The 25,699-nt window shown below is 42.0% G+C and overlaps 2 protein-coding genes across 5 annotated transcripts in view; one reads left to right on the plus strand and one right to left on the minus strand.

The window, feature by feature from the left end:
- On the minus strand, positions 1–15,680 carry C12H12orf73 (chromosome 12 C12orf73 homolog). Of its 4 annotated transcripts, XM_063711522.1 has the most exons (4): positions 15,491–15,664; positions 6,434–6,551; positions 4,673–4,766; positions 1,303–1,417 (listed from the first exon to the last, which is right to left on the minus strand). In XM_063711522.1, the coding sequence occupies exons 1-3, from the start codon at positions 15,589–15,591 to the stop codon at positions 4,713–4,715; spliced, it is 273 nt and encodes a 90-aa protein (XP_063567592.1). In that variant the 5' UTR covers positions 15,592–15,664; the 3' UTR covers positions 1,303–1,417; positions 4,673–4,712.
- TDG (thymine DNA glycosylase) overlaps positions 15,642–25,699 on the plus strand; it is a 23,176-nt gene continuing 13,118 nt past the window's right edge. Inside the window, exon 1 of the mRNA XM_002823668.6 lies at positions 15,642–15,856. Within this exon, the coding sequence (XP_002823714.1) occupies positions 15,834–15,856 (23 nt within the window). The 5' untranslated portion in view covers positions 15,642–15,833. The remainder of the gene's footprint in view (positions 15,857–25,699) is intronic.

The following is a 25,699-nucleotide window of genomic DNA, read 5'->3' on the forward strand; positions in this document are numbered from 1 at the left end:
CTGCTTTTAATTTTTAATGCATATATGTTACAGATTTGGTTCTCCAAGAAACACTGAGGTGCAGTTTAGCAGGGAGTCTATGAAGGCGCACCCTTCGATCAACACCTGAGAAAGGAAACAGGACTGAGCAGAGGGATAAGTTGAGTTGCAACGCAGATCCAAAGACAGTGTCCATAAACCCCATAGGGAGTTGTGGTGGGCCCATCAGAGTTGCCCACCACTCATGTGCTGAAGTGGCCAGGCCTTTCTATTCTCACCTCCAACAGTCATTGGATTTGGGCCCCTTCAGGAGGCATGGCTTTGAGCAAGGCCACCGTAGCCGAGGCAATCCTTCTAGAAGCTGACCATTGAAAGCTGCTGGCATGCTTGATGCTAGGTCAACAAGCCTTCCTTAGGGAGTCTGGATGGTGCATTTCCATGACCACTACAATGCATATTTTTCACAATGGGGATCAACTTCAAAACAGGAAGAAAATGTACCTTATTGGAAGTCACTTGGAACCAGCACTTAATGAAATAAAGATGGCATTTTTACCCAAGGTAAATTTTTACTTTAATAACCATAAAACTGATTTTTCACCTTCATGAAGTCATTGTCTTACAGGAGACTCAGATTCAAATCATGACTCTTTCCCTCAGTAGCCAGACCACTTACTCTGTACCTGTAAAAGGAAAGGTATGCGGTGCTTCTAAAGCGTGCACTGCATCCATTCATTCACGTGGTCCACGGAGTGACGACGGTCTGTCCTCCCCTTAAGCAAAAACTGGCTCTAAGGGACAGGTCTTTTCTTCATGCAAAAGGTGAGCAATGCCCCCAGCCTTTCATTCTAGAAAGTGATGAGGTGATGATTTTGTATCCACAAAATGCATTATCAAAGCTCACCACTTTGGTGTTCATTTACTAAAGTTAGCAGAGATCTAGAATTTGAAAATATCAGTTTAGCAATGAGAAATAACTCCACTTAGCAAATTCAATTAATGAAACTAGTTCATAGTTTTAAATAATTTCTTAATTTATATGAAATAAAGACAACCCATATAGTAGACTTACAAATATTCTATTTTGCATTATATTCAAGACTAATCATCTTCCAAACCATATTCATGAAATGGTTTGATATGCGCTTTGGCAGTTTTCAAGAAATATCAATCAAACCGTAATTAAATTTCAACGTATCGGCTAAACGTCCACTGAGCACCTACTCTTGTAGTTAGCACTGGACTAAGTGCTTAAGGACAAGTACTCTGATGCAATAAATTAAGAAATACATATTTAAGACTTATATTATTCACAGAATTCTTGGCATAGTTATTTAAGTTCCTCCTGTTGAGAAATTTGAGGTTTGTGTTTTCTTTCTTTCAGTCCCAAAAGCTCCGTTTTGAGTTCTCCACGCTTTGGTGGAATTTCAGGTATTGTCTGCAAAAAAAAACAAAACAAAAAACCTAAATGTCTAACCCTTAATAAGGCTGTAATTCAATGTAACCTGGAAGACTTTAAAGAGTAAAAAATAACAAAAAGTTCCCTTGCTTGCTACTCAATGATAACTCTTTATTATGAGAAGCTCTGGTTGATCTAAGTCCCTTTCTAACCCTGTGTTTATATGAGTCTATCATCCTGACAAGGTCTTCGGCATTGCGTACTGCAGGACTCACAGAGGATAGCTGGCATCAGAATCAACTAACAGGTTCATAGCTTTGAATAAAACTTTCCACATTTGGAAATTCATTCCTGCACCATCTACTGACTCTCTACCATGTGCCTGGCATAGAAAATAGGTGTTAGGAATTAATTTATTAATTCAAAAACATTAAGTGCCTATTATATGCAAAGCACAAAGCATTATGCAAAAAAATACAAAATCCTTGCATTCCAGGAAGGTATTCACAGAGTTCTGCATCTATCACCACAATAAATTTTAGAACATTTTCATCACCCCAAAAAGAAACCCCATACTTATTAGCAGTCACTTTCATTTCCATGCAACCCTCCCCCACATAGCCATAGACAACTATTAGTCTTCTTTTTGTCTATATAGATTTGCCTATTCTGGATATTTTCTATAAATGGAATCATATAATATGTGGTCCTCTGTGTTCTTTCAGGTAGCATAATGTTTTCAATGTTCATCCATGTTGTAGCTTGTATCAGTATTTCATTTTTTATTACTGAATAATGCTCCATTGTATGGATATACCATTTATCCATTCATCAGCTAATAGGCATTTGGATTTTCCACCTTTTGGATATTATGAATAATACTGCTCTGAACATTCATACACAAGTTTTTGTGTGGATATGTGTTTTCATGTCTATTGGGCATAAACCTAAAAGTGGAATTGCTGGGTCATATGGAAACTCTATGTTTAACTGCTTGAGGAACTACCAGGCTTTTCTGAAGCCACTGCACTATTTTATATTCCCATCAACAATGCGTGAGGCTTTCAATTTCTCCACATCCTTGACGATACTTGTTACTATCTGTTTTACTACAGCCATTGTAGTGGGTATGAAGTGGTATTTCACTGTAGTTTTGATTTGCCTTTCTCTGGTGGCTAATGATGCTGAGCATCTTTCTGTGTGCTTACTGGTGTTCAGAAGATGACTTCTGAACAAAGACATGGAGGAGGATGAGGGAGCCAGCCATGCAGTTACCTAGGAGCATTTCAGGCAGATGGAACCACAAGTGCAGAAGACCTAAGGCAGGAGTGTGGCTTCAGGTTCAAGAAGAAGCAAGGTTGTCAGTATAGCTGGTACAAAGTATTCACAGAGAGGTTAAGAGGAGACAAGGGCAGAGGAAGAGGGAGTGGGGAGATAAAAGTCTCCAGTGTTTTTCACTCTGAAATGGGAAGACACTGGAGAGTTCTGAGAAGAGTGGCATGTCCTCACTCAAGTGTACAGAGATGACAATGGTAGCTTTGCTGAGAATAGACCACAGGAGAGCAAGAGTTGAAGGGAGAAGACAGGTCAGGAAGCTATTACAATAACAGGTGAAAGTGACTGACAGTGGATTGAATTGGGTAGTAGCAAAAGAGGTGGTGAGAAGCAGGCAGCATCTGGATGTACCTTTCAAGTTAATCCAGTGGGATCTGCTGATATGTACAGTATGAGAGAGGAATTAAGGACGACTCCTAGCTTTCAACCTGAACTACAACAGAGTCATCTCCTTTGTTATTCAGATGAGCTGAGCTGGACAACTAAAAGCACCTGTAGCAGTTCTCCCCAACACAGCACTGAGCACAAGTCTAGGCAGTTATCATAGTCTCCTCTGCTCGACTCTGCCCAGACCTTTCAGTTCTCAGACTGAAAGACTTGTGATCCAGTTTTGTTACAAAGAACAAAGTGGTTGACAACAGTGACAGTAATTACTGGAGCAAAACCAAAAGACATAGGTAAAGAACATATAAATGTTAATAAAGCACACTGCTTTCAACACACAGCCAGCCACCTGGGCCTTCAAGTTCCTACAGAGATACCCCATTGCCAATGTCACCACCCAATCAAACTGAGGTGGGCTTAGACCCTTCAATATGGCCCTTCTAAAGACTGTGGCTTCATTCTATCTCTTCCTAAGGTACAGGTAGCTGCTGTAACAACCCTTGCACATTCCCAATTATAATGAAATGGGTGAATCAAAGGTCAACTTCCCAGGGTCAAATCCCAGGCATTCCTTCTTTTGCAAGGCCTGCCTGATGTCTATTCCTGCACAAGCTATAGACTAAACTGCATTACTGTGGAAGGTTCTTGTCACTTTGTCTCCACTACGTATCCTTGATGCTCAATAGAACCCTTTTTAAAACAGAAGCACTCTGAAGTTGTAAGAAAGAGCTTTTGCAGCATTGTTTGTATAAAAACTACATACTACCTAAATGTCAATAAGGGATTGATCAAATAATATGTCACAGCTATATTATGAAATACTATGCAATAGTTAAAAAGAAGATTTAATATACACAAATGTTTATTTATGTAGATGTTAACCAAAACAAGGAAGTTGCAGAGAAATGTGTACGTGAACTCCTATTCACATGAAGGAAAAACACTCCACAAACTGTGTGTGTACACATGCATGCACAGGTGCATTTGTCCATTTTGCATTGCCTGAGGCTGGGTAATTTATAAAGAAAAGAGGTTTATTTGGCTCATGGTTCTGCAGGCTGTACAAGCATGGCACCAGCATCAGTCCAGCTTCTGGTGAGGCCTTAGAAAGCTTTAACTCATGGCAGAAGGCAAAGTGGGAGCGTATGTAACACATGGCAAGAGAGGGAGTGAGAGAGAGAGCCAGGTTCTTTTAAACAACCAGCTCTCATGAACTAATAAAGTGAGAACTCACTCATCACCACAGGGAGGGCACCAAGCCATTCATGAGGGATTCGTCCCCATGACCCAAACACCTCCCACCAGGTCCTACTTCCAACATTGGGGATCACATTTCAGCGTGAAATTTGGAGGGGACAAATATCCAACCCATATCAGTGGGCATTCAACAACAGTGAGAAGTAGCAAAGGATATTCACCAAACAAGAAACAGTAGTTACGTGTGGGGAGCAGACAGGAGAAAGGAGGTTATAAGAGGGGGGATTTTCACTTCTTACTCTACATACTTGAATTCAGTTTGAATGTTTTACAAGAGTACTGGATTATTTTATGAACAGGAGCAAAAAAGAGACATACCAAACAGAAAGCTTGGGCTTCAGATCCTCAAATCGTCTCATTAAGCTATGTGACTTTGAGAAATCAACTTCACTCTTCTGAACCTGTTTCTCATCTGAAAACAGGAATAACACCTTCAAAATTGTAGTGACAATTAACTGATGTTAAAAATACAAATGGGCCAGGCACAGTGGCTCACGCCTGTAACCCCAGCACTTTGGGAGGCAGAGGCGGGGGGATCACTTGAGGCCAGGAGTTCAAGACCAGCCTGGCCAGCACAGTAGAAACACCATATCTACTAAAAAATAGAAAAAATTAGCCACGCATGGTGGTGTATGCCTGTAATCCCAGCTACTCAGGAGGCTAAGGCATGAGATTTGCTTGAACCCGGAAGGCAGAGGTTGCAGTGAGCTCAGATCGTGCCACTGCACTCCAGCCTGGGTGACAGAGTGAGACTCTGTCTCAAAAAATAAAAATAAAACATAAGTGCAAATACAAATGGAGCCAGGCACAGTGGCTCACACCTGTAATCCCAACACTTTCAGAGGCCAAGGTGGGAGGACTGCTTGAAGCCAGGAGTTGGAGACCAGCCTGAGCAACATTTTGAGACCTTGTCTCTACAAAAAATTTAAAAATTAGCTGGGTGTGATGGTGCACAGTCATCCCAGCTACTTAGGAGGCTGAGGCAGGAGGATTGATTGAACCCAGAAATGTGAGGCTGCGGTGAGCTGATTGCACCACTGCACTCCAACCTGGGCAACAGAATGAGACCTGTCTCTAATTTTTTAAAAATTATTTTTCAATAAAAATTTCTAAAAAAAGAAACACTAATGGTTGACTCTCTAAAAGTGTTACCTGTCCAGGCAGAGTCCAAACAGAAATGACTGCTCGCAACACTGTGCTCCAAACCACTAGTCACACCTATAGCATAACAGCACATTCTTGTAATTATTTGCGCCATACTTTCTCATCTCCACCTCCCCAAGACTCTAATTCCTGAAAAGAACCTTTAATTCCAGTTCCTAATGAATGCTTATTAAAATTAATTTAAATTTCTCCCTCCGTTGAACGCCTATAGTCACTCATCCTTCATTCAACAAATACTTATTGAGTGTCTGCTACATTCCAAGCAGTTGAGATACAAGAGTGAACCAGACAGACACAGTCTGGAGCTTACATTCTACTGAAGCAAACTGACAAAGAACAAATAAATAGGCAACTGCAGACAAGTGCTCTATGGAAACAAAAGATGAGACGGAATCGCAGAGGAGGAATTCTTTGGGAGCTAGCCCAAGGACCCTCATTGCTGGAGGAGACTTGAGCTAAGACTTGAAGTTTTGAAGAAGGAAACAAAGCCAAGTTGTTGGGGGGGGGGGCGGGGGGGTGGGGGAGGAGGACATGCCAAGGATAATAAAAAGAATGGCCTCGAAATGGGGACAGGTTTGATGAGTTAGAGAAACAGCAAGGAAGCAGGCGTGAATGTTAACAGGAGAAAGAACTGGTAAAATAGTGGCAGATAGGCCACAGGTAGGCAGCGGCCAGACTGTGTAAGACCTCACAGGCCATGCATTGCCCTAGATGCAATGGGATGCCATCCAAAGGTTTTGGGCCCAGGGCAAATGTGATCCTAATTTCGTTCAAGATCACTTTTGCTGCCACGAGGAGAATGGAGTGGTCCAGGAGCATTTGCATTGCTATAAAGGAGTGCTTAAGGCTGGGTAATTTACAAAGAAATGAGGTGTATTTGGCTCAAAAATAAAATATGAGCCCTCCCGCACTCACCAGGTCCGGTCGGTAGTACCTGTGCACCACTTCTGCCCCTGCGCACATGGCCAGGAGACTGGCTGCGAGCATTTTCAGGTAGGTGGACATGGGCACGCCCGCGGGCATGGTCAGCAGGCTGGACGGGGAAGGAAGGGGCAGTGTCAGAAGTTCCAGCTCACGACTACACCGCGCCAGGGCTGAGGCGCTCCAGCCAGCGCTGGACACGAAACACACGGCGGCGGGGGTGCAGGAGGTGCGCCGTCAGGACCCCTGGGTTCTCGCCCAACCCCACGCCTCGGTTTCCTCCTTTACGAGCTGAGGGCACTGAGAGGACGAACGCCCTCCAGGCCGAGGCCCAGCCCCAATCATTTATCAGTGAGGGGCGCCGGCCTGCGGCATTAAAGGGAGCTCTTGATCAGCAAGCGGAAAACGGATACCAGGTGGTTTCCCCGCGCCCCTTCTACCTCTAGGAGGAGAGGACCTGTGGACTTCACTCCTCTCTGCCTCTATACACGCGCCCTACTAGAGACTGTACCGCGAACTGCAGGGATGCTGGGCAACAGGTCTAAGGGCGGACGGAGCGAACCGGACCCAAAATACAGGGACCCGGGGCCGCACCGGACAGGAAAGCGGGAGCGCTGCCGGCGCAGGCACGTGACGCAGGCGGAGGTGGGACGCTGGGAGAAAGCCAGTGACTTTTTTTTTTTTTTAAACCAATTCCCACACTTTCTCAGCCCCAGGCTCCCAGCACCTCCATCACTCTCTCTATAGTTAAATTTTCCTGGCAGATGTGGAATCTAACGCCAGGCCGTGGACTGTTATTACATCGTTTGTTCTTTCGTGCACACAAAGGAAACTGCACGCCTTTACCACTTTTTTAGGAGGGGTGGAGTCACACATTGAGCATTTGCGTGCTTTTATGGGAGTTCACCCTCCTGTGACCTCTTGAGAGTGAAGTTAAAGGCACTCACTGTCCCTGTGTCTGGCGTCTTTTGATACCCGAAATAGAGCCACATCCAGACAGCTGTGGCCTTATGACCTGGTGCTACTGGGAAAGGGGAAATTTGAAATCGACATAACTTAATCCAGGCATTTTTCGATTGTTTTGATTATTGGTTGATTTTTAAGTAAAAGGTTAGTGCAAAGGCCGGGGGCGGTGGCTTATGCCTGTAATCCCAGCACTTTGGGAGGCCAAGGCGGGCGGATCACTTGAGGCCTGAAATTTGAGACCAGCCTGGCCAACACTGCAAGATGGCAAGACCCCATCTCTACTAAAAAATATATATTATATATATATTTTAATATATATGTATATTTTAATATATTATATATTTTTAATATATATGTATATTTTAATATATTATATATATTTTAATATATAATATGTATATTTTAATATATATTTTATATTTTTAATATATATTTTATATATATATTAATATATATGTATGTATATATATACACACAAAATTTAGCCGGGCATGGTGGCAGATGCCTATAATCCCAGCTACTCGGGAGGCTGAGGCAGGCGAATCGCTTGAACCCAGGAGAAGGAGGTTGCAGTGAGCTGAGATCACGCCATTGCACTCCAGCTTGGGCAACAGAGCAAGACTCCGTCTCAAAAAAAAAAAAGTTAGTGCAAGGCTAAATTCTGAAGGATTAAAGTTGTATGTATGACAAATCACAATACTCATATTTTTAAAGAGCTTTATGGAGGTATATTTGACATACAATAAACTGTACATATTTAAAGTATACAATATGATGTTTGACATATGTGAGACCATTACCACAATCAAGATAATGAACATACCCAAGACCCTCAAAAGTTTCTTAGTGCTTCTTTCTACTCCCTCCCTCCTCCACGGCCTCATTTCCCTGGGTAATCACAGATCTGCTTTCTGTCACTATAAGTTAGTTTGCATTTTCTGGAATGTTACATAAATAGAATTATACAGTATGTACTATTTTTTGTGTTGCTTATTTCATGCAGCTCAGTTATTTTGAGATTCATCCACGTTGTTGCATGTCTTAGTAGTTCACTCCTTATTATTGCTAGGTGGGTTTAGACTACAATTGGTTTATCTATTCACTTATTGGTGAATATTTTGGTTGTTTCTAGTTGTTGGTGTGTAAATAAATAAAATTTAAAAAATGTTGGAACCTAAAAAAAACACTGTAAGCCTTGAGAGAGATGTGACTAATCTGCGTCACATACGGTTACAACTTCTGTTCTCAGATTATATATTAACTCACTTTCTTTTCTTGTTCTATACAATGACTAGAGAAAATTAAATGCCAGTGACAAAAACCTCCTACCTTCTTAATGACCCTTGATTAATTTGCCCTTTATTGTCCTGCTTTGCTGAGACCAGATAACAGAAAACCCATGAGTATTATACCCTCTGTAAAAAGTGTCAAATGCACCTTCCCAAAAAGAAACACTGCGTAAAACCAACCAAATTGCTGTAAATTTGTGCCAATCTTGTATGAAAAGTGTTGCAATCCTGCTAAAAACTCCTATCTCTGCCATACAAATGAAATCTTAACTTTCTTCAGAATGCTGACTCCATTCCTTTGGAGCTGGTGTTTCCAGGTGGTCCATTCTTACTCTTTGTGCTTGAATAAACCCTCTTTAAGTTAGATTCCGACCCTTTTGGTTATTTTAGGTTGACATTGGTTGATAGATATAAAGCTACTATGACCAGTAAAGTATATGAGAAAGACTGGCATAGAAGTCTTTCTGAGAACATGGGCTTCCATTTTTATTAGGTACATCTCTAGAAGAATTACTAGAGCATATGGAAGGTGTATATTTAACTTTTTAAGAAATTGCCAGGCCGGATGCGGTGGCTCATGCCTAAAATCCTAGCATTTTTGGAGGCCGAGGCAGGCGGATTGTCTGAGCTCAGGAGTTTGAGACCAGCCTGGGCAACACAGTAAAACCCCGTCTCTACTAAAATACAAAAATTGGCCAGGTGTGGTGGTGTGCACCTGTAGTCCCAGCTACTCGGGAGGCTAAGGCAGGAGAATTGCTTGAACCCAGGAGGTGGAGGTTGCAGTGAGCTGAGATCGTGCCACTGTACTCCAGCCTGGGTGACAGAGCAAGAGTCCGTCTCAAAAAATAATAATAATAATTAACTTTTTTAAAAAAGAAATTGCCAAACGAATTTCCAAAGCAGCTATACAGATTTATTATTTATTTATTTTTACTTTTTATTTATTTATTTTTTTTGAGATGGAGTCTTGCTCTGTTGCCAGGCTGGAGTGCAGAGGCACAATCTTGGCTCACTGCACCCTCCACCTCCCAAGTAGCCGAGATTACAGGCAAACGCCACCATGCCCAGCTAATTTTTTTTGTATTTTTAGTAGAGACGGGGTTTCACCATGTTGTCCAGGTTGGTGGCAAATTCCTGACCACAGGTGATCCACCTGCCTCGGCCTCCCAAAGTGCTGGGATTACAAGCATGAGCCACCATGCCTGGCTATTTATTCATTCATTCATTCATTCTGAAACAGTCTCGCTCTGTCGCCCAGGATGGAGTGCAGTGGCGTGACCTTGACTCCTGAGTTCAAGCGATTCTCCTGCCTCAGCCTCCCGAGTAGCTGGAATCACAGAAAGGTGCCACCACGCCTGGCTAATTTGTATATTTTTTTAGTAGAGACGGGGTTTCACCACGTTGGCCAGGATGGTCTCAGAACTCCTGACCTCATGCGATCCATCCACCTAAGCTTCCCAAAGTGCTGAGATTACAGGCATGAGCCACCGCACCCGGCCGAGCTGTACAATTTTACATTCCCATCAGCAGTGTATGAGACATATGAGACATCCCCATCCAGTTCCTTCAAATCCTCTCCAACATTTGCTCTGGTCAGTCTTTTTTATTTTAGCTATTCTAATATGTGGGTAATGGTTTCTCATTTTGGTTTTAATTTACATTTCCCTCATGACTAATGATTCAGATATTTTTATATGCGGAAAAAAACACAAAAACATAAAAATCCTTGGGCACATACCCCACACCATATTAAAAATTTTAAATGGGTCACAGACATTCATGTGCTGATACAGTCATATGCTGCATCACAACATTTCAGTCAATGGACCACATACATGACCGGTGGCCCCATAAACTTACAACGAACCTGAAAACATCCTATAGCCTAATGACATCATAACTGTCAAACACCATGTGTCTGTGGTGACGCTGGTGTAAACACACCGTGCTGCCAGTCATCTAAAAGTATACCATATACAATTAGGTACACTACATAATACTTGATAACGAATTTTGTTACTAATATATCTATTTACTATACTTTTATGGTTCTTACAGTGTACTCCTTTTATTCTTTAAAAAAAAAAAAAAAAGAAAAGTTAACTGTAAAACAGCCTCGGCCGGATCCTTCACAAGGTACTCCAGAAAGCATTGTTATCATAGGAGATGACGACTCCCTGTGGGTTACTGCCCTTGAAGACCTTCCAGGATGTGGAGATGGAAGACAGTGATACTGATGATCTTGACCCTGTGTAGGCCTAGGCTAATGTGTGTGTTTGTGTCTTAGTTTTTCACAAAATTTTTAAAAGTAAAAAAAAAAAATTAAAAATGGAAAAAAGGCTTATAGAATAAGGATATAAGAAATTGTTTATAGCTGTACAATGTGTGTTTTAAGCTAAGTGTTATTACAAAAAGGTCAAAAAGTTTAAAAAATTAAAAAGTCTATAAAGTTACAGAAAGCTAAGGTTAATATATTATTGAACAAAGAAAATTACTTTTTAATAAACTTAGTGTGGCCTAGGTGTACAGTGTTTATAAAGTCTACAGTAGTGTACAGCAATGTCCTAGACCTTCGCACTCACTGACTCACCCAGAGCAACAAGGAGTCCTGCAAGCTCCATTCATGGTAAGTGCCTGCTACATTTTTTATCTTTAACACTATTTGGTTTTTTGTTGTTGTTGTTGTTGTTTTGAGACAAAGTCTCACTCTGTCGCCCAGGCCAGAGTGCAGTGGCTCAATCTTGGCTCATTGCAACCTTTGCTTGCCAGGTTCAAGCAATTCTCCTGCCTCAGCCTCCCAAGTAGCTGGGACTATAGGTGCCCGCCACTGCACCCAGCTAAGTTTTCTTTGTATTTTAGTAAAGATAGGGTTTCACCATGTTGCCCAGGGTGTTCTCGAACTCCTGAGCTCAGGTGATCCACATGCCTCAGCCTCCCAAAGTGCTGGGATTACAGGCGTGAGCCACCGTGCTGGGCCTAATACTGTATTTTTACTGTACCTTTCCTAAGTTTAGATACATACTTACCATTGTGTTACAATTGCCTACAGTATTCACTATAGTAACATGCTGAACAGGTTTGTAGCCTAGGAACCACAGCCTATACAATATAGCCTAGGTATACAGTAGGCTGTACCATCTAGATTTGTGGAAGTACACTCTGTAATATTCTCACAATGAAAAAATCACCTAGTGACATTTCTTAGAATATATCCCTGTTGTTAAATGACAAATGACCATATTTTCTTGTGCTTCTATTTTCTTTGGTGATGTATCTGTTCAAATCTTTTGCCCATTTTTAAAACTGAGTTGTTTTCTTATGGGTTTTGAGTGTTCTTTTATATGTTCTGGACACAAGTCCTTTATCAGATATGATCTGCAAATATTTTCTCCCAGTTTACTGCTTTTCGTTAATTTTTTAAGAGAAGTTTTTAATTTTAATAAAGTATAATTCATCAATTTTCCCTTTTGTATTATATTTAAAAAATATAACCCAGGGTCATAAATATTGTCTTCTATATTTTCTTCTAGAAATTTTACAGCTTTGGGTTTTACATTTAAGTCCATGATCCATTTTGTTTTTTTATATGGTGTGAGGCAGGAGGCGGGACTTGACTCCCAAGGTGGAGCTTGGACACAGGACCAGATTGAGGACCAGCTAAAACAGGGAAGAAGTGGAAGCTCTTCTCCATAAAACACACCAACTACTGTGCCCTGTCAGTTTAGCTTTGCCATGGCAACACCCAGATGCTTCCACTCCTTTCCATGGTAATGACCCACTGACCCAAAAGTTACCTCCCTTTTTCTAGAAATTTCTGCATACTCAGCCCCTTGATTTGCATATAATTAGAAGTGGATATAAATATGACTGCAGAACTGCGTCTGAGCTGCTACTCTGAGCACACTGCCTGTGGGGCAGCCTTGCTCTGCAGGAGCAGTCTTGGAGTTGTAACACTGCTGCCTGAATCATAAAACTGTTTTCAGCTCACTCTTGATTTATTTATTTCCTGGGTGAAGCCAAGAACACTACTGGGCTAAGGGCTTGCCTGCCCTGCGTCATGGGTACAATTTTGTTTTGTTTTTGCATATAGATATCTGAACTGCCTTTGAAGCTTAGTTGAAAATCAGTTCATCACTTGTCCATGTATGTGTCTATTTCTGGACTCTATTCTGTTGCACTGATATATATTTATCTCTCTTGATGCTAATACTACACTGCCTTTTTTTTTTTTTTTTTAAGACAGGGAATCATTCTGTTGCCCAGGCTAGAGTGCAGTGGCATGATCTCAGCTCACTGCAACCTCCACCTCCTGGGTTCAAGCGATTCTCTCATCCCAGCCTCCTGAGTAGGTGGGACTACAGGCATGTGCCACCACGTCTGGCTAATTTTTGTATTTTTTTAGCAGAGACGGGGTTTCACCATGTTGGCCAGGCCGTTCTCGAACTTCTGGCCTTGGGTGTTCCGCCCGCCTTGGCCTCCCAAAGTGCTGGGGTTACAGGCATGAGCCACTGCGCCCGGCCGACACTGTCTTGATTACTGTAGCCTTATAGTAATTCTTAAGTCAGGCAGTATTAGCTCTCCCAGCTTTGGCTATTCTAGATCTTTGCATTTCCATATAAATTTTAGAATCATTTTGTCAATTTCTACCCAAAAACGCTTACCTGGACTTTGGTTAGCATTATATTGAATCTTTAAACATCTTCACAATATTTGGTCTTCTGATCCATGAATACAACATATCCGTGTACTTATTTAATTCTTACCCAATTTCTACCAGCAATGCTTTTCACTTTTTATGATAGAAATCTTGCATCTTTTGTCAGCTCTATCCTTAAATATTTCATATTTTTGATGCTATTGTGAATGGTATTTTTTCTAATTGTTTGTTGTTAGTACATAAACTACAATTGATCTTCCTATATTGATATTTTATCTTGCAACCTTGCGAATCTCACTTATTAGTTGTACTAGGTTTTTTGTAGGTTCCACAGGATTTTCTACATAAACCAGCACTAGAGCAATGAATAAAGACAAGCTTTTTTTTTTTTTTTAATAGATGTCATTTATCAATCTTGAGGAAGTTTACAAGTTCCCAGTTCTGTTTCTAGATTGCTAAAAGCTCTGGTGGGCCAGGTTCACAAGCAGAAAAGGTTTGTCTTCCAGACTCAGATGCAGGATGTTGAGAGAGAGACACTGATGGGATAAAAAGCCAGTTTGCTGCAACTGCTTCACCATTTTCAGGTTCAGTGTCCTCACCGACAACTCCTCCCATAAGCTTTTTTTTTTTCTTTTTTGAGACGGAGTCCCACTCTGTAGCCCAGGCTGGAGGGCAGTGGTTCGATCTCAGCTCACTGCAACCTCTGCCTCCCGGGTTCAAGCGATTCTCCCACCTCAGCCTCCCGAGTAGCTGGGACTACAGATGGCAGAGATGGGGTTTCGACATGTCCAACTCCTGACCTGAGGTGATCCATCCGCCTCGGCCTCCCAAAGTGCTGGGATTACAGGCATGAGCCACCACGCGTGGCCTCCTCCCATAAACTTTCTTTTGTCATGCAAGATTGAGCAGAGGACCCTGGTCTCTTGAGGTTATGAATGGAGCTGGCAGGACCCAGCACAGCAACCCACAGTGAGGGAAGCCCTTGCTGCCAAGGGTAATTCCCCGAGTGCAGACATCCTGAGAAAAGTTTACTCTCTTCACACACACTTCAGTCACCAGAATTCTCTCCCAAAGCATTCAGCAGTCTTTGGTTAATGTGTCTTTCTGGATGCCCTGAAATAACTGAGGCAAGCCACCTTTTGTAAGACTTTTCTAGACGATGGTCCTGAGCCATTGGCAAAATCAGAAAGGACGGGCTTTTTTCATTCACTCAACATATATTCATTGAATATTTACCATGTGCCAGGTTCTGAGTAGTGTCTACTAATGGACAGGGTATTCATAAAAGTCCTGTACTGTTTTAAAAGTTGCACTTAAACTTTAAACAGTTGATATATTACAAAAATCTTTCGGTATTTACTCACGAAAGCCTGGATCCTAGAATGAAAATACATGGAGCACAGAGCCACAGCCATCTCCCAGCTCACAGATCACGTGAGTGAGAAATAAACTTCTGTGGCTGTAAACCACTGAAGGTTTGGAGTTACCTGTTACTATATGAATAAACTCAGGAAAGCCAACAAATACAGCAGCCATGTTTTTCATCATCCTGCAAACTAGAAAAACCCAAAAGCCTATTCCATTAAGAGTTCCTTAATAAACTACAAACACCAGTGACAGAAATTGAGAACTAATGAAACAAAAGCCAGCTGCAAGAACCACTGAGACATAAAAGAGGGGTTAGTCTGTAAGATTACGAACCACTGAGATTTAAAAGAGGGGTTAGTCTGTAAGGTTATGGGAGGTGATGCTCGACTGGGATCTAGTCTCGTAGACGTCAAACGTTAATATTCTCATATATCCAAAGTAATGCAGAGAGCGGTTTATGTAGAGCTTTACATTTTACATAGCAGCTTTACATTCACCCTCATTTCACAGATAAGGAAACTGAGGCCCAAGATGGCACAGTGGCCTCGACGCCCAGGTTTTCCACTTCCAAAGTCCCTCCCTCACATTTCATTACCTGATAATGCAACACAGTCTTTAATCGGGGCGAATTTCGGGGTGGAAAGGACTAGATAATACTGATAAGCGTCATCATCCCATATACACAGCACCCAAAAGACAGCACCCTATAGCCCACGCGTCCACCAGCCCCCGAAAATACTGGAGACAAAAGCTGACGTCAGCAGAGCCCACCTCGTCCCAGTCTTCTGGTCCTCCACCCTTCCCGAAAGGCCAAGCGGCGGAGCCGGGGCGCCCAGCGAGAAGGGGGTGACCGTGATTGGGCTGTCCTGCATCACGTGACGGCCAGTACGCGTGGGATTTGGCTCCGAGGAGGCGGAAGTGCAGCACAGAAAGGGGGTTCGTGGGGGAGGGTAGAAGCCTGGGGGAGGAGCTTGAGTCCAGACAGTGCCTGGGTACTGCCAGACATCGGGCCCAGGTCTCTGGGGTTGTCTTACCGCAGTGAGTACCACGCGGTACTACAGAGACCGGCTGCCGGTGTGCCTGGCAGGTGGAGCCGCATCAGCGGCCTCGAGGAATGGAAGCGGAGAACGCGAGCAGGTAATACCCGGGCCAGCGCCGCCCCTCCCTTGCGCCTCTCACTGCGGGGCAGGCTGGCTGGCGAGCGCGCGCATGCAGGGGTCTTTTAAATCCCGGCCCGAATACAAAGGCCGGGGCCGCGCGTGCGCACTGTGGACTGCTCGGCCTTTCCTTTCCTGGCTGCGGCGGTGGCGGCGGCGGTCGGGACTGCTCTGAGGGTTACCTGGTGCACCTGGACCCTTCTTTGGTTCCCCGCGATAATCAGTTGACTATAAAATATATTAGTAAGCATTCAGCAGTCTTTGGTTAACGTGTCTTTCTGGCTGCCATTCTTGGCTAGAAGGGTTTTCCTTCACCCTCCATTACCACGCAGAGAGCTGTAAAGATGAGTGTCGAACATTTCCAGCTCCAAGAGTTTTCATTTTAAAGTTGGTTGTTTTGTTGCGGCTTCCCCCCGCAAAGGCCTACTGAAAGCAACGTTAAGGGTCACGGGTTAGATAATTTTGTTGTGGGAATATGTATACCACTCTCGAGTAGTCAATCTAAAAATGACCTTTGAGTTTTCCAGTGGTCTCGGGGACGATCTTAAGAATCCGTTTTTAAAAAGTCCTTTGGGGGAGTCAAGAGAGGGATTTGCAAAAGCAAGAGATTTAGGGACTTGAACTCCTGACGGAAAACTAAATTTTTAAAAAATGGATATGGTGACAGTTTTTTAAAAGATAAACAGTGATGATTTACATTGAAATTAAAAGAAAAAAAACCTATGCCTAGTGAAGAATTATCCTGACTCTCAGTGGCTAATGGGAGCTGAATTTAGGCAATACAAGGGACTTATATGGGCCTGTTCATGTCTGTAAAGTCGACATGTCTGGAATCTGATTCTGACATGCTGAGAATTGGTGTTACATGAAAGGGCACACTAACCAAAATAAATTAGAGTTTAGGAAAGGAGATATATGTAGACAAAGTGTGGACTTTATCTTGACTTTGTGGATCAAGTCCTGGAATAAATTACTCCACTTCTTTCCCAGAAGAACTTTACAAATAAGAGAATTCACCAAAATTTGTGGAAATCTCTCTCTCATAACCTTACTTAAGAGCAGAATTGAAACTTGGGCCAAGAATAAATTACACATTGTAAGACTTTATTCAGGGTCTTACAGCAAAATAATAGGACTTCAATACACTGTTTAGCTCAAAGCTGTGACATGTCGGCCTGACTTCATCCAAAAGGCTATAGACCAGATTTTATTTTGCCTTGGAAAGCTTTCACCTTCAGGAACTGTGGAAAATTCTGTGTAATCTTCTGAAATGACTCAGACCCCAGGTAATCCTTAAGAGAGTAGTTCTTTGTCACCCTTGACTGTGCTAATCAAGAAATGTAATGTGGGATGTGAAAAAAAAATAAATTTTTTTTTTTTTTTTTTTTTTTTTTTTTGAGACAGAGCCTTGCTCTGTTGCCCAGGCTGGAGTGCAGTGGTGGATCTTGGCTCACTGCAACCTCCATCACCCGGGTTCAAGCGATTTTCCCGCAGCAGCCTCCCAAGTAGCTGGGATTACAGGCGCCTGCCACCAGGCCTAGCTAATTTTTGTATTTTCAGTAGAGACAGGGTTTCACCATGTTGGCCAGGCTGGTCTTGAACTCTTGCCCTCAAGTGATCCACCTGCCTTGGCCTCCCAAAGTGCTAGGATTACAAATGTGAGCCACCGCACCCAGCCGACTTTTTATTTTAGAAGACTAATTTCAGATATTCAAAGAAGAAAATTCAAATTCCATGAATACAGACTTTTTTTGTTGCTTTTTTTTGAGACAGAGTTTCACTCTGTTGCCCAAGATGGAGTACAGTGGTGTGATCACCGTTCACTGCAATCTCTGCTTCCTGAGTTTAAGCGATTCTCATGCCTCAGCCTCCCAAGCATCTGGGACTACAGGTACCCAACACCATGCCCAGCTAATTTTTTGTATATTTAGCAGAGACGAGGTTTCACCATTTTGGCCAGGAGGGTCTTGAACTCCTGGCCTCAGGTGATCACTTTGGCCTCCCAAAGTGCTGGGATTACAAGCATGAGCCAAAGCGCCCAGCCTAGACTTTATTTCAATGGCAAAATAGTTCAGGGGTCTTAGAAAATGCTTACAGTCAATCAACCAGAGAGGAATAAAGGAGGAATTTTCTAAGGGTACTGGGGTGTTTCCAGTGACCTCAGGCATGAAAAAGACATTTACCGAAGATGGAAAATAGGATGCCAAAAGTGACTGGAAGAGAGTGGTATGGACCACTAAGAATACAAACAGGAAAGATTAACCCTTGAATGAGAGTAGACTTTGTAGAAATGTTAAGGAGACCAGGAAGGACTGTTTTGGTTAGATGTTGACAACAAGAAGAATAAAAAAGATTTGGGTTTTCTGCCCAGTCTACTGGCATGGTGGCAGCAGACAACAGAACACCTAAGTACTTTGTTCTGATTTGGATTTTACATCTCCTATGTTAGCAAAATGATTGTCTGACTGGAAATGGCATAATGAATATCTGTAAGACTTAAAGCTCAAGACCAATGAAGGCGTTTAGGAGAAGTTTCGGGTGTTCTAACAGAATCATATGCCCTGGCCTGTGTGTGTTGTATTTCAAGGGAGAGGCCAGATTAAAGCAGTGTTTCAGGATTTGTAGCAAATGTAAGAGGCCTGGAAATAAACACATGGGTTCCTGTTCTTCCAGAGGTGGAGTCTGTCCTTTATTGACATTGATCCTGAACAAAATTTTTACTTCTCAATGGTTACTGAGCATTTTTAAAAGAAACTAATTGATCGGGCGCAGTGGCTGACGCCTGTAATCCCAGCACTTTGGGAGGCCAAGGCAAGTGGATCACCTGAGGTCAGGAGTTCAAGACCAGCCTGGCCAATATGGTGAAACCCCGTCTCTACTAAAAATACAAAATTAGCCAGGCATGGTGGCGTAACTAGTGACCACTACACTACAGTATCAGTTTAGAAAGAAAGCAAGACCTATACTAGACTGGCAGCATCAGAAGGATGCTGGCAGGAGGTACCTACAATAGTCATTATTATAGCAAATTTTTTATATACCAGGTACTGTTTTGGATGTTTTACATATGCCAACTAGCTTAATCCTTGTAACCAATTATTAGATACTATTCCCATTTTACAGATGTGGAATCAGGGCATAAAGAGATTAAGGAACTTGCCCACAGAGCTAGTAAATGGGAGAGCTGAAATTTGAATCCAAATGACCTAGCTTCAAAGTCTGCTTCTCTAGCTAGCAAATGTGCTTTACTGCCTCTCTTAGTGAGCAAGATGGAGATGGACTGATGGCAATCCAGTTAGGTGAAATAAGAACCTGGCTTACTACTGAAAGAATTGGGCAGACTGAAGAGAGGTCTGTACTCATATACCATGTATCTCTATCCCTAACTTTGTTCCTTTCAGTACCTTAACGTCAGGGTGCTGATGGCATGGTGATAAAATTTGTGAGTGACCCAAGCCTGGGAGGAATTTGTGGAATTAACTGATTGATTGAATCAGAGTCCAGATAAATCCTGACTGACTGGAATGGTGAATCATCTTTTACAAAGAAGAGGCACAATCCTATACTCAGCTGCAGAAAAATCAGTGATAAAGTGTGGAATGAGGGAGAAGTGATACAAGGATAGTTTTCATTGATGGGAAACTCAGTGTGAATCAACAGTATAATGTGGGTACCAGTATAGCTAGTGTCATGGGTTCTGCAGTTTGTCTCCAAAATGAGCAAGTTGGTAGCCCTGCTCAGTTTCAGGCTGATGAGGCTTTATCTGGAGTTTTGTTTGATTCTGAGCACCAAAAAATGACCAAATACTGAAGAAATTTGAAATCATGCTACATGAGGAATTACACTATTTGAGGAACACTGTATGAGGACTGGCTTATTCTAAATCTTTATATTTACAGTTTCTAGTAGACTGTACATATGGTGAATACACAGACCTCCATCTAGCAATACCAAATGGAATAATAGTTATGGTGCTATCACATCATAATTTACATAACCAGGCCCCTTTAGTTGAGCATTTGGATTATTTAGCCTTGTTCAATATTTTATAAGTATTCAGTATGGTATATGTTTTTTTTTAAGTGAAGATAATAAAATGTATTTAGAAAATAGCAACTTAGGCTGGGTGCAGTGGCTCACACCTGTAATCCCAGCACTTTGGGAGGCCAAGGTGGGAGGATCACTTGAGGCCAGGAGTTCAAGACTAGCCTGGGCAACATAGTGAAACCCCATCTCTACAAAAAATTTAAAATTTAGCCAGGCATAGATGCATGTACCTGTAGTCCCAGCTACTCAGGAGACTGAGGTGAGAGGATTGTCTGAGCCCAGGTGTGTGAGGTTACTGTGAGCTATGATAGCACCACTGCACTCCAGCCTGGGTGACAGAGCCAGACCCTGTCTCTTAAAAAAGAAAAAAGCAACTTAAATCCCTAAAATAGTGTAAAATAATTGAAGGTAAAAGAAGTTGGAGTCATTAATTTTAGAGAAAACCTTAAAATTTTAGTTTTTTGAAATACAGCAAATCTAGCCAGGCATGGTGGTGTGTGCCTGTAGTCCTAGCTACTCAGGAGGCTGAGGCAGGAGGATCACTTGAGCCCAGGAGTTGGAGGCTGCAGCCAACTATGATCATGCCACTGCACTCCAGCATGGGTGACAGAGTGAGACTCCATCTCTAAAAAAAAAAATAATTAAAAAAATTAAAAAATAGCAAATCTGAATTAACTGGACTAATTAATGAACTCTATGTGTGGAGTGTGTGTATGTGTGTTTTGAGAAAGACTATCAGAAAATATAGTCGACCTTCCATATCTATGGATTCTGCATCTAAGAATTCAACCGTGGATTGAAATTATTTGGGAAAAAAAAAGACAAATAACAACATTAAAAAATGATACAGATACAAAGAATGCAGGATGACAGCTAGTTACGTAGTATTTACATTGTATTAGGTATTATAAGTAATGTAAAGATTATCTAAAGTATATGGGAGGATCTGCATAGGTTATATACAAATACTATGCCATTTTCTCTCAAGTGACTTGAGCATCCTTAGATATTGGTATCTGTGAGGGGTTCTGCAACCAGTCCCCTATGTATGCAAAACTAGGTACATACCACAGTCCATTTTTAGAAAGATTGATTAGTAACTAAAGGATGACTGTACACAGTTCATCAGTTCCAGGCAGCTATAAAAAAACAATCTAGCCGGGCACAGTGGCTCACGCCTGTAATCCCAGCACTTTGGGGAGGCTAAGGCGGGCAGATCATGAGGTCAGGAGTTTGACACCAGCCTGACCAACATGGTGAAACCCTGTCTCTACTAAAAATACAAAAATTAGCCTGGCGTAGGTGCCTGTAATCCCAGCTACTCAGGAGGCTGAGGCAGGAGAATCGCCTGGACCCAGGAGGCAGAGGTTGCAGTGAGCCGAGATCGTGCCATTGCACTCCAGCTTGGGTGACAGAGCGAGACTCCATCTCAAAAAACAAACAAACAAAAAACAACAGAAAAACAATCTATGAGCGCTGCAGTTCAACAGAAGGTAAGTGCAAATGGAGGCTAGGAGAGAAAAAGGGGTAAACAGGAAAATGAGGGAGAAAGGTAGTGAAGAATATTTGAGACTAAGGTAAATGATGGGGGAAGAAAAGTGAACAAAGAAATAAAATCGATCATGCTTGTAAGTTTAATATCAGGAAGTTATACAAATTAGAAAGTCTTTGGGGTCTGTTTTGAGTCTAGACAGATCTAGTCCTATTTCCTATACGTTGTCCACATATGTAGAAATCACTGAATCTAATTCCTCATTTTCATGGTGAGGGAATGGATACCCCGAGAGGATAAATGTCTAAATGCTCTTTGTTACTGTCCTTCTCAGAGTTATTGCTCAGAAATGTTGCAGAGTTCTGGATTATAAAGTAGCAACGATCATTATGCATACACAAATGTATTTAAGAAATATCCTCACACTGAGGTTGAAACAGATTTATGCTGCTTATACATTTAGTTGTTATTATAATAGAAGATAAAATTATCCAGAACCCCCCTTTTTTTTTTAGACAGTCTTGCTCTGTCGCCCAGGCTGGAGTACAGTGGCACGATCTTGGCTCACTGCAACCTCCGCCTCCCTGGTTCAAGCAATTCTCCTGCCTTAGCCTTCTGAGTAGCTAGGATTACAGGCGCATGCCACGACGCCTAAGTTTTGTATTTTTAGTAGAGATGGGGTTTCACCATGTTGGCCAGGCTGGTCTCGAACTTCTAACCTCGTGATCCACCCCCTCTTGGCCTCCCAAAGTGCTGGGATTACAGGCATGAGTCAGTGCGTCCGGCCAGTTATCCGGAACTCTTTAGTTAACAAGCATTCAAGTTTATGAAGATTTTTGTATAGATGGAATGCTTGCTTCTGCCAAGTAATAAGAATGTTGTAATCCACCATCTTTCTTTTATTTTGGCTTTTAGGAAGCTGTTGAGGTAAACAAGCTAAGTTTAATGCTCGAAGATAGTGTATTCCTCAGAACTAACACATTTTATTTCCCATAGGTTTATTTTTCTTTATCTGTTCTAATTTAACTTTTTGTGAAATGCCACAGTCCATTTTTAGAAAGATTAAGGGATATATCATTATTATAGATAAGTTTCTAGGTTTCTTTCAAACTTGATATACCTATCTAATATAAAAGTTCAGATTATTTTTCCTCGTTATTTTTCACTTTTTATTCAGCCAACTGTGATTTCCAGAATTTTGATTTTCAGCTTCTGAACCCCAGAATTTCTGAAGATGATTAATGACCTCCGACTATACTAAAAGTTTTGAAAAATTTTTTTAAAGAATCCTTGTAATGTGAACGGTGTCTCCCTAATTTATGTATTTTCAGTTTGCATTTCCATGAAGTGCTCAAAATGGGACATGTGAAATTCTGAGAGCAGTAGTAAGAAACATGGGAGAGTGGTAGGTAGATTGCCTTCCTGACCATATGACAGAGTAAAAACACGTTTCATGCACTTTTTTTTTTTTCGAGATGGAGTTTTGCTCTTGTTGTCCAGGCTGGAGTGCAATGGCATCATCTCGGCTCACCACAACCTCCACCTCCTGGGTTCAAGCGATTCTCCTACCTCAGCATCCCGAACTAGCTGGGATTACAGGCATGCGCCGCCACGCCCAGCTAATTTTGTGTTTTTAGTAGAGACAGGGTTTCTGTATGTTGGTCGGGCTGGTCTCGAACTCCCGACCTCAGGTGATCCGCCTGCCTTGACCTCCCAAAGCGCTGGGATTACAGGCGTGAGCCACTGCACCCAGCCGCATCTCATGCATTCTTTTGCTCACTCATTTATTGTCACCATATGTCTTTGTTTCTGTATATTCAAGCTAAATCAAGGTGCTATCAGAATCTCGGGAAGCTGCCACTGACCACAGTCAGAACTTGCAGTTTCTTTAGTTAGAATTGCCATAGGACCACTGCTCAAGACTTCCAGATCTAACCTAACCATATCCAACTCATCATTAGAATATTTAAATCATGAATGTTAAACAACCAATATTTTAACAATTTATTGCACAGAGCTACTAATAATATTAAAGAAAACTATGAAAAAAAAGGACATTTTACTTTGTGCCAGGTATGCTTCTAAGCATGGTTCTACATCTTAACTTCTAGTCCCTGTCTACATATTTTCCCTTATGTGTAGCCTTAGTTATACTATTTTGTATTCTTTTCTGTTTTAAAATATATATAAACTCTTTCCTGTTCTTTTACATAATATAAATAAACTTAATTTTTTAGTAGCTGCATAGTATTTTCTCATGCTAATGTATTATAGTTTACTAAAGCATAACTTTATGTAATTTGTGAACAATAAAAGAAATAAAACTCTTATTATTTCCTTTAAGAGATACAGGTTAATCTCTTTCTCACTCATTCTTAATCTTTGCTTTACCAACCTACCCTTAAAGATAGCTGGAAGTGGAAATGCCTCTCCAGTGGTTTGTCCATTGGGATTGGGCTTCTGTTTATCTTGAGCTGCCAACATTTAGCCCAGCCGCTTGGGGTGGTCTGTTATCCTTTGTCTCTCCAGGCCATTTAAGCTTATCCAGGAAATGCTTTAGTTTGCCTTTTTTTTTTTTTCCTGTAAACCATTTTATTGAGATACGATTTACATACTACATAGTTCATCCATCTAAAGTATACTCATTTGACCTCTTTTGTTGTTGTTGTTGTTGTTGTTGAGGCAGAGTCTCGTTGTGTCCCCCAAGCTGGGGTGCAGCAGTGTGATCATCGCTCACTGTAACCTTGAACTCCTAGACTCAGGCAATCCTCCTGCCTCACCCTCGTGAGCAGCTAGGGCTACCAGCATGTACCACCATGCCCAGCTAATGTTTTAAAATTTTTTTGTGGAGGTGGCGATCTTGCTATATTGCCCAGGCCACTCTTGAATTCCTGGCCTCAAGTGATCCTCCCGCCTTGCCCTCCCAAAGCACTAGGATTACAGACATAAGCCACCGTGCCTGGCCTCATTTCCCTTTTTAATCTGCTTTCTGAGCTTCCTGTTCTCTTTCAATGAATGTCATAGAGAATGAAAGCTGATTAGTAGAGTATCTTGCTGTAGGAAACATGACTTTTGCCGGTCGCAGTGGCTCACGCCTGTAATCCCAGCACTTTGGGAGGCTGAGGCGGGTAGATCACGAGGTCAGGAGATTGAGACCATCCTGGCTAACACGGTGAAACCCTGTCTCTACTAAAAATATTTTTAAAAGTTAGCCAGGCGTGGTGGCGGGCACCTGTAGTCCCAGCTACTCGGGAGGCTGAGGCAGGAGAATGGCATGAACCCGGGAGGCGGAGCTTGCAGTGAGCTGAGATCGCGCCACTGCACTCCAGCCTGGGCGGCAGAGCGAGACTCCATCTCAAAAAAAAAAAAAAAAAAAAAAGAGAAAACATGACTTTCCTCTCTAAATAGTAAAGCAAACTTTTCCATTTTATTTTCTACTGTTTTTCTTCTCCTGCCTATTTAATGGCGTTATTTGGCATTTGCTGTAACTTGAGTCTCATCAAATATGTGTTTACTTCCCTGGTTTTATGCAAATAGCAACACATGAGATAGTGGTTTAAGGCCATGAAAAGTAATTTTTTTTAATTGTTTTCTTTGAAAGCCTACATTCTTTCCTTTGAACAGAATACTTTGAACAAAATTTAAATCATGTTCAGAAGAGAGGTTTAGAGGTTTTTTCCTTCATAAATTCAACACATATTTACAAAATATCCATTTGACGTTCCTCTTTAGTGACTGAATCTGTTTTGTGTTGCTATTTCAGAATACCATAGACTGGGCAATTAATAAACAGTAGAGGTTTTTTCGGCTCCTACTTCTGGAGCCTGGGAAGTCCAAGATGGAGGGGCTACATCTGATGAGGGGCTTCTTGCTGCATCATAAAATGGCAGAAGGAACCACACAGTGAGGCAGCACTTGTGACATAGAGAGATAGGAAAGGGGGTTGAACTTATCCACTCAGCTTGTCATCAGGAACCCTCTCCTGTGATAATAGCATTAACCCATTCATGAAGGCAGAGCCCTCCTCTTGACCTAATCACCATTTTTTTTTCTTTTGAGACAGAGTCTTGCTCTGTCACCCAGGCTGGAGTGCAGTGGTACAATCTCAGCTCACTTCAACCTCCGCCTTCCAGGCTCAAGCAGTTCTCCTGCCTCAGCCTCCCAAGTATCTGGGACTTCAGGTGCATGCCACTGTGCCCGGCTAATTTTTATATTTTTAGTAGAGGCAGGGTTTTGCCATGTTGGTCAGGCTGGTTATGAACTCCTGACCTCAGGTGATCTACC

Source organism: Pongo abelii, chromosome 10 (genome assembly GCF_028885655.2).
Source record: "Pongo abelii isolate AG06213 chromosome 10, NHGRI_mPonAbe1-v2.0_pri, whole genome shotgun sequence".
In the NCBI taxonomy this organism is placed as follows: domain Eukaryota; kingdom Metazoa; phylum Chordata; class Mammalia; order Primates; family Hominidae; genus Pongo; species Pongo abelii.